Source organism: Neolamprologus multifasciatus, chromosome 20 (genome assembly GCF_963576455.1).
Source record: "Neolamprologus multifasciatus chromosome 20, fNeoMul1.2, whole genome shotgun sequence".
NCBI classification, from domain to species: domain Eukaryota; kingdom Metazoa; phylum Chordata; class Actinopteri; order Cichliformes; family Cichlidae; genus Neolamprologus; species Neolamprologus multifasciatus.
Window position 1 is genome coordinate 20,925,795 of NC_140458.1, and position 9,173 is coordinate 20,934,967.

At 41.0% G+C, this 9,173-nt stretch overlaps 1 protein-coding gene across 1 annotated transcript; it reads left to right on the top strand.

Moving 5' to 3' along the window:
- The first annotated feature begins 645 nt into the window (after positions 1–645).
- On the top strand, positions 646–8,961 carry cox4i2 (cytochrome c oxidase subunit 4I2). Its single transcript, XM_085145569.1, has 5 exons — positions 646–778; positions 7,055–7,148; positions 7,797–7,961; positions 8,060–8,191; positions 8,561–8,961. The coding sequence occupies exons 2-5, from the start codon at positions 7,055–7,057 to the stop codon at positions 8,692–8,694; spliced, it is 525 nt and encodes a 174-aa protein (XP_085001695.1). The 5' UTR covers positions 646–778; the 3' UTR covers positions 8,695–8,961.
- The last annotated feature ends 212 nt before the right edge of the window (positions 8,962–9,173 follow it).

Below are 9,173 nucleotides of genomic sequence, written 5' to 3' on the forward strand. Positions count from 1 at the left end.
TTATGTCCCCACCCCCTCATGAAGAAATGTGTAAAAGGTTAATGCCACCTTAACTGCATTTTGGGTTCTAGGTATTTTGGCAGACTCACACAACTGAGCAGTGTGAGGTTACTATGAAAAAGTCTGTCCTTATTTGACCCCTATCCTCCTGCCTGCACATAGGAGACTGTTGACCAGCTTGTGCACCACATATAACCCAGTAGCAGTTGGTCACAGCTATGAGATTAATGAGGACCTGGTGCCAGCGTGCACTTGTACATGCATTAGGGGTAAATCATGGAAACTTTACCCTTTATTTCCTGAAATCTCTGTCTGACTGTTCATATACAAGCACTCATCTCTCATTTTGTACTGTAAAAGATAGCCCACTGTGTGTCCTAATGTAACCACAACAAATGTGAGCCCAAAGTCTCCGCTCTGTCTGAATGTAAGCAGTGAAGAAAGCACATGGAGATGGGTCAGTAAGAGAAGTAATGTGCCCTTGTATTGCCTTTGTTCTGCAGTCTAAACTCTGCCTCGCTCCCTTCTTTGCTAGTCCTATCACATGCTTTGCTCGCTTGTTTACTTGCACTAGTTTGGTCACTCTCAGTCTAAGCTCCCTCCCTCTCTTTCTCTCTACACTCTTCTTTCCATCCAGCCTCTCTCACCCACCCACCAGTTGATTCCTGCTTAGTGTTATGTGGCGATAAGGGCAGAGACGAAACGGGAAAGAAAGCTCTAAAGAGACCTTTTCTCTCAAGATTTGGCTTTTTGCTGCTGCAGTTTTAATTCTGCTACTGTGAGTATCTTTCTTTGCCCGATCCAATAAACAGGCTGTAGTGTTGTTTGGCAAGGAACACTTTAGGAAATAGATGAAATAATAGACCAGTCTCCTTGCTCACACAACCCCAAACAGCAAGGGAGAGGAGGCGGACGTGCAGAGAAGCAACATAGATTGAGCTGAGAGATTTCTAGAAGTGTGTCAAAATGAGCAGCCTAAAAAACCCACACTTTTAATGCAAATTAAAGTAAATCATAGCTACTGGTTATTTTTGCAGAATAAAAACTGAACTTCAAGATTTGTTGATGCAACTCTGTATAATTTTTTGTTTGCCAGTGGGTCTTTGAGTCAGTTTTATTCTGCAGAAAGAAAAGGTGTTGTAAAGGCACAAACCGAGTCTCTTATTTCTTTTCAAATATGTGTTTGTAACACAGTTTAAATGTTTCCATTTACCTCTGCCCTTGCAGAAGGTCAGCTCAGACACTTCAACTGACTCATGGCCAATTTCCACCATTTTCACTTGCTGTGTATGGGGGTGGGTGTTGAGTAGTGGTTTGCCAATATGAGTGAGGACCAGTTTAAATTATATACCATTAGAGTGAGGGCGTTTTTAGGAAAGTGAGGCACGACCTCACTTTGGCACAGACTTTCAATGCATTATTTGAGTGTTACAATTTGGTTTAGAGTTCAGTTTAGAAATGAGAAAAGGCTGGGGTAAGGGGTAGGGATGTAATTGTGATGGTTATGATAAGGGGCTATGGAATGAATTTCCTCTGTGAAAATCCTCAAAAAGATAAATGTGCAAATTGAGGGTGTATGCTGTGCAGACATACTTGGTACATACTTTGTAGGGACTTTGCCACCTAACAGGGATTTTAGAAACATGTAATTCATTGGACAGGTACTTCTAAAAGGTAGTTATTATCTGAAATGAACTAGGCCACTGGTATGGACCCTGCAAATAATACCAGGTAATAGTTTGTTTAGGTAAACTTTAACTATCAAGGATCAGACTTAATTTCTGTCTTAGTGCCTTTCTGTTAAAGCACTGTGCAGAAGTCTTGAGCCACAACTCATTTCTATATATTTTGTTAGCAAAACAGGAAGTAGATGTAACGATTTTTGAAACATCCAAAAACACATGGAAACACAGTAAATAATATTTTAAAAAACTGCATTAGAAGTGTTTTTGGCATGATTTAATTTGTGCTGGAAAAATGAAGCCATTGCCAATCAGAAACTTCCCAAATTACACTGAGCGTGGATCAAAATCTGATGTTATATTCCTGTGTTCATAATTTCATCATTTTGACAGAATCCCCAACACCAATGGCTGAAATGCAGGCCCAGACTATAACAGAGCCTCCACCATGTTTCTCAGATGGATGTAGACACTTACTGCTGCACGTCTGTCCTGACTTTACTCACATGATTTGAGTCAAAAATATCAAATTTAGGTTTATCACTCCATACCTCAGCCTTTTCTCCCCATTTCCCATCCTTAATGATGGCTTCTTGTCAAATACCCTTCCACTGTGACCATTTCTGGCAAGGCTTCAGTAAAAAGTTAGTGGTTCAGCTTAAGGGTAAAAGCTATATTTCAGGTCCTCGTCTGTTTTTTTCAGGTTTTTTATCTTTTCCATTTCTTAAGTAGAATACTTCAGATACTGTTCATCAGATATTGTTTAACTGGGCTTAGGGCTGCTAATTCTACTTCTGTCCTCAACTTGTCCAGTTTCCTCAAATCTTTTAAAGGACATGCTGCACACCATGCCGAGCTTCCAGCTAATAACTTTGAGAATCACTTCCCTAAGAATCCCTGTTTGGGTTTAGCAGATGAAAAGCAGATAAATGGACAAACATAAACATGACTTCATTCTCTTAACCACATGCAGTAGAGCAAGTCCACATAATCATCAAGTACCTAAAATAAGACACCTATTTGTACTTGTTGACCTTATATCCATCCATTCATTTTTTTTTCCTGCTTATCCAATTCAGGGTAATGGGGGCAGAGAGGTGGGGTGCACCCTGGACATGTTGCCAGTGTTTCACAGGACTTGACCTTATAACATCTTAGTTTAATAAACAACCCAGAATTTCATGAATGCATCCAGTTAACTTCTTTCAGATAATCTGTTATAGCAGATCTATTGACAAGTAATTAAGGATTACAACCTGTTCATCTGGGCAATATAAAAACTCTATTAGCCCAATTTTAACCTATTTTAAGCAGACACTTTCATTACATTTAAGGAATCTCAAATATCTATTGATCAGGCTACTGCTACATAATGTTTGATGTACAGATTGTTATTTAAAAGCTAGCTAGAAATACCGTCTCTGCTTTGTTATGTGCAACAGGGAATCAGACGAATCGGGTGAATCTCATTAAGTGCTTTATAAAGGTGGCTTGGAAGAGTGCCAAATCCTCTTTTCGGTAGTCTGGCCACCTCATTATCTTTTGCTTTAGAGTAGCCAGATAATAAACCATAATAAAAAGCACTGATGCATGCTTAAACATCCAGTTAAGTAAATCCCAAAAGGCTGATTCTGTTCATCTGGACGTAGCGTTTTCAGTGGGAGAAACGTTTCGCCACTCATCCAAGTGACTTCTTCAGTCTCAGCTGACTGCAGGCTTCCCCAACCTGCAGGTGAACGAGTGACGAAATGTTTCTCCCACTGAAAATGCTACATCCAGATGAAAAAAATCAACCTTTTGGGATATAGTAAAAGTACTAACAATAGTGTTATTTTGATATTTTATGACATTTTGCATTCCTAGAGATGGTACAGGATAGAATGAAAACAGATTGAACCCTTCCGTGTTCTTGTTATGATGTTACAGTACAGTCACACAGGCGTTGTTGCTTAACAGTGTGGCTTGTCATTAATAAATAAGACTTTTGTTGCAGTGGCAAAAAGATGAAGAGGTAATTTCATGACCCAAATCCCTGGTGCAGATTTAAAACACACTTTACATGAAATACAGCAAACATTTCAAAGTGTTCTGATAATGTGGGGACATTGCTGTGTCTGTGTATTTTTGCTTTCTAAACAGTGTCAGAAACATTAGCTAATGTAGGCTAGATCACTACAGATTATTAGCTAAGTTGGATGTACTTTATTATTTTAGTTAGTTAAAAGTTCTGTCCCTGTTCTGGAAAATTGGGCTTCATTATTTGTTTATGGTACAGCTCTAGTGCCAGGTAACAGCAAGTGAAAATAATGTTACCTATCAATGGGCAGCAGCAGTCTGTATTCAATTTAGATATTGCTGTTCATATGTCCAGGTGTATCGACTGTCAGGGTGTTTTTTCACTGTCTTTATTGAATAACGGTCATGCAGAATCATGCATAAATACTGACAGAACAATAAAACTGATGTAAAATTGTTTGATGCAGCCAAGATAAAGGAATAAAGCTGCATCTAATAATCTACAATACCATTGTTCATCAGGCATGCACAAAGATTTTACATGCTCTTGAAAAGCTTAAACTCTCCTATCATCACTGCACATACAGTGGGGCAAAAAAGTATTTAGTCAGCCACCGATTGTGCAAGTTCCCCCACTTAAAATGATGACAGAGGTCAGTAATTTGCACCAGAGGTACACTTCAACTGTGAGAGACAGAATGTGAAAAAAAAATCCATGAATTCACATGGTAGGATTTGTAAAGAATTTATTCGTAAATCAGGGTGGAAAATAAGTATTTGGTCACCTCAAACAAGGAAAATCCCTGGCTCTCACAGACCTGTAACGTCTTCTGTAAGAAGCTTTTCTGTCCCCCACTTGTTACCTGTATGAATGGCACCTGTTTGACCTCATCATCTGTATAAAAGACACCTGTCCACAGCCTCAACCAGTCAGACTCCAAACTCCGCCATGGCCAAGACCAAAGAGCTTTCGAAGGACACCAGGAAAAGAATTGTAGACCTGCACCAGACTGGGAAGAGTGAATCTACAATAGGCAAGCAGCTTGGTGTGAAAAAATCAACTGTGGGAGCAATCATCAGAAAATGGAAGACATACAAGACCACTGATAATCTCCCTCGATCTGGGGCTCCACGCAAGATCTCATCCCGTGGGGTCAAAATGATCATGAGAACGGTGAGCAAAGATCCCAGAACCACACGGGGGGACCTGGTGAATGACCTGCAGAGAGCTGGGACCAAAGTAACAAAGGTCACCATCAGTAACACACTACAACGGCAGGGAATCAAATCCCGCAGTGCCAGACGTGTTCCGCTGCTGAAGCCAGTGCATGTCCAGGCCCGTCTGAAGTTTGCCAGAGAGCACATGGATGATACAGCAGAGGATTGGGAGAATGTCATGTGGTCAGATGAAACCAAAGTAGAACTTTTTGGTATAAACTCAACTCGTCGTGTTTGGAGGAAGAAGAATACTGAGTTGCATCCCAAGAACACCATACCTACTGTGAAGCATGGGGGTGGAAACATCATGCTATGGGGCTGTTTTTCTGCCAAGGGGACAGGACGACTGATCCGTGTTAAGGACAGAATGAATGGGGCCAAGTATCGTGAGATTTTGAGCCAAAACCTCCTTCCATCAGTGAGAACTTTGAAGATGAAACGAGGCTGGGTCTTCCAACATGACAATGATCCAAAACACACCGCCCGGGCAACAAAGGAGTTGCTCCGTAAGAAGCATTTGAAAGTCCTGGAGTGGCCTAGCCAGTCTCCAGACCTCAACCCCATAGAAAATCTGTGGCGGGAGTTGAAAGTCCGTGTTGCTCGGCGACAGCCCCAAAACATCACTGCTCTTGAGAAGATCTGCATGGAGGAATGGGCCAAAATACCAGCTACTGTGTGTGCAAACCTGGTAAAGACCTATAGTAAACGTTTGACCTCTGTTATTGCCAACAAAGGTTATGTTACAAAGTATTGAGTTGTATTTTTGTTATTGACCAAATACTTATTTTCCACCCTGATTTACGAATAAATTCTTTACAAATCCTACCATGTGAATTCATGGATTTTTTTTTTCTTCACATTCTGTCTCTCACAGTTGAAGTGTACCTCTGGTGCAAATTACTGACCTCTGTCATCATTTTAAGTGGGGGAACTTGCACAATCGGTGGCTGACTAAATACTTTTTTGCCCCACTGTAGGTCAGAGGGATCATCCATGGCAAGGGAAGTGATTCGTCAGTAGACAGTGATTTCTTATCTGCCAATCTCTGATCTAGAACCTAACATGCTCTGGAGTAAGTTGGATTTGCACCCTACGTTACTATAGTGATATTCCCAAGAGAGCCACCCTGGTAGTAGTGAAAACCTTGAGTTAACCTTGAAGTTACCTGGATTTTAGTGTGCAATATTCAATACCTGCTGCCACTGACATCCAACCACCGCACTGTGAAACATTCTGTTCTGCTGCTATTAGCATACTGTACTATTGTATCATATATACATATAAATACATTTATTTATATCTAAATTATATTTTTTCTGCCTTGTATAATGTATAGTTTCTTCTATGTTTGCATAGTATTGTTGTTCTTAGGTATACTGCATCTATTTATCTATTCCTGCCACGTCCAGTACTGCTGCTGTAACAATGTGAATTTCCCATCTCTGGGACTAATAAAGGCTATCTTATCTTATATGACAATTAATACTGCTTCTTACTATTACTCTAGTATCAGATCTAGAAAGTTTTACATTTGGGGGGGGGGGGGGGGGGCAGGGGGGCAAGTGAGTCAACTCAGTGAAGTATGTGAAAATCCCCTATATGTAAATGGACTCAACAAAATATCCACAAAAGCACTTTAAAAATATTTATTGTTATTATGTCTTCTAAGAAAAACGTTTTTATGTAGGTAGATAGGTTAGTTTAGACAGGTGCTGGGGGGTAAGGCTAACTAGTACCCTCGAATGTTAAAAATATTGTGTCGGAAAGAGAGATGAAACTCTTTCTTTTCCAGGTTTTATAGCAGTGATGTGAATGCGACATTGCAGAGTAAACATAATTAAGAACACTAATTATGGCCTTATTGTATTAGTGCTGTGCATCCTGGCTCACTGCAGTGACGGTGACACTACACAGTGCAGCGCGTAATTGTATTTATCAATTACACCCGTGTTCACCCTGCCAGCAGCGTTTGTACGGCTCCTGCTGCTGCTGAGTGTTTTCTTCTCTCTAAAGACTCCAGTGTTTAACCGTCACTGACCTGAAGCTCAAGTTATACCGCCGAGGTTTGTCTCTAAGGTGTCTATGACTATATGCCAGTAAAGTCATAATGATGATAATGTACATTTACCTGTTTCTAGATGCTGCGTTTGACTACTGGGCGCGTGGGAAGCCTCCTGGCCAGGCGCGCGATAGCTGCCGTGACTACCAGCAGCACGAGGATGGCGAGCAAAGGTGAAGATTGAAAACCTCTGAAAAAGCTCACAAAGGGGATTTAGCTCATGGCCGACATGGGATTTATAGGTCCACTATAAATATTTTAATCTTACTTTTATTTAATAGTATAAGTAAAATGGCATCTCTAAAGTTTTTTTCTGTCTCACAAAAAAGGGTAAATACTGACAAGACCTTAAATTTTCAGAGCATAAACTTAAAAAAGACATTTTCAGACATATGTTAAGCTAACATGGAGATATGAAGTTTCTATCACAGCAGCGATGTGGAATTTGAAAAGTAGGCAAACACAGGTGTAAATTAAGGCTTAAAGTTATTGATAAAAACTGAAGTGTTTACCAACAATTTCATGCTAAAATGGCTGCAGTTTATATTGTTAATATTAGTAATGGCCGAAACTGACGAAGATCGTCACCATAGAAAAGACGTGATCAAAAGGAATTATGGATTTAAGTCAAGTAATGTGATTTGTTAGTGGAGGGGTTTCCCATCATGCAGTATACTGAGTTAAACAGCAGATGGCGCTTATGTGCTTTCATAACTACACACTCATATAGACAAGATGGTACCTGGGCTTATCAATGATAGAGTGGGTTGTGAGGGGGGACAAATGTACACTGCTGAATATCTTTGTATCTGTGCCTCCAGAGGTGTCCGAGTCAGTGGACATGTCTCAGCCAATGTACTGGGACCGTGTGGACATCCCACTGCCTGACAAACCCTACAAAGATGTCCTGACTGATGCTGACAAGAGCCTGAAGCAGAAGGAGAAAGGACCCTGGGGTCAGCTGACTAAAGAAGAAAAGATTGCCTGTAGGTTCTTTAGTTTAGCTCATTATGCTCAGTAGAAAGGGGGGGGGGGGGCTGTGTTATTGATGCACTCATCTTACCCCCCTCCTCCCCTCCTGCAGTGTATCGGCTGACGTTCTGCAAGACCTACCCAGAGATGAAGCAGCAGACAGCAGAGTGGAAAACGGTCATTGGGGGCATTTTCTTCTTCCTGGGCTTCACAGGCATAGTGATCTGGTGGCAGAGTGTCTACGGTAAAATCTGACTTTTGCGGTCTGAAAAAAAGTTAAACCAGTCTCTCTCGCAACTTAACACAAGCAATGCCTGTGGCTGAGAACACCAAACCTTTCTTGTCAACATCACACACTTCAGTGCCATTTTTTTTTTTTTCTCAGCAGACTTTCATTAAGGAAATAACTAATAGCATTAAAGATTGCTCTGGCTCTTTTCTAATCTCCCAGTGAGTCAAACCAGCTGGGCCAGAAAGGACCTGAACAGAGCCTGGTACAGCTAGATGAACATCAGGCTTTAATAATGCAACTGTTTATTAGTGTTTGGCAAGTTAATTACAGGTGGTACTGGAGTGTGAGCATCATGTGAGTTGCATTCTTTTGTCCTTGTAGTCTACCCTCCACGTCCCAGGACCTTTGATGACGAATGGAAGTCCCAGCAGCTGAAGAGGATGTTGGACATGAAGATCAACCCCATCCAGGGCATCTCTGCCAAGTGGGACTATGAAAAAGGCCAGTGGAAATAAAGAGGGGCTAGGCAGGGGGCTGAGGTAGCACAGTCTGGACCTTTTACCTGAGAGTGTGGCTCAGTTCGACTATAGGAAGCTGCTATTGTTTTTGAATGCTGTTACGACTGTCAACCACTAGAAAGATGGAGCCTCTCTAGGGAATTGTACTCTGTTACCTCTAGCTTTCCAAACAGTATCTTCCTCTAACGCCACTTTAGCCTTCAGTCACAGGGATAACTCTGTCCGTCCTGATGTAACAAAATAAAGTTTGGCTTTTGTCTGTCATGTGTCAGGTGTGTATATTATGGAGTCCTGTGTAACTGTGCCATTAACATTTATCAGAACTTTGAGAATATTTACCTCCACCAAGGAGGTTATGGGATATGAATAGATTCTTAAAGGTATGGACTGATTTCAGTTTTTGCCAGCAGTGGAAATCATTTTAAAAGGAAATGACTTTAAGTTAATCTGGGTCCAGTAATTGTTCTAAAGGATTG

Coding starts and splice junctions, on each gene's coding strand:
- cox4i2 (XM_085145569.1), top strand. CDS start 7,055: ATGCTGCGTTTGACTACTGGGCGCGTGGGAAGCCTCCTGGCCAGGCGC. Junction 7,962..8,059: donor TAAAGAAGAAAAGATTGCCT/GTAGGTTCTTTA, acceptor CCCCTCCTGCAG/TGTATCGGCTGACGTTCTGC. Junction 8,192..8,560: donor CTGGTGGCAGAGTGTCTACG/GTAAAATCTGAC, acceptor TTGTCCTTGTAG/TCTACCCTCCACGTCCCAGG.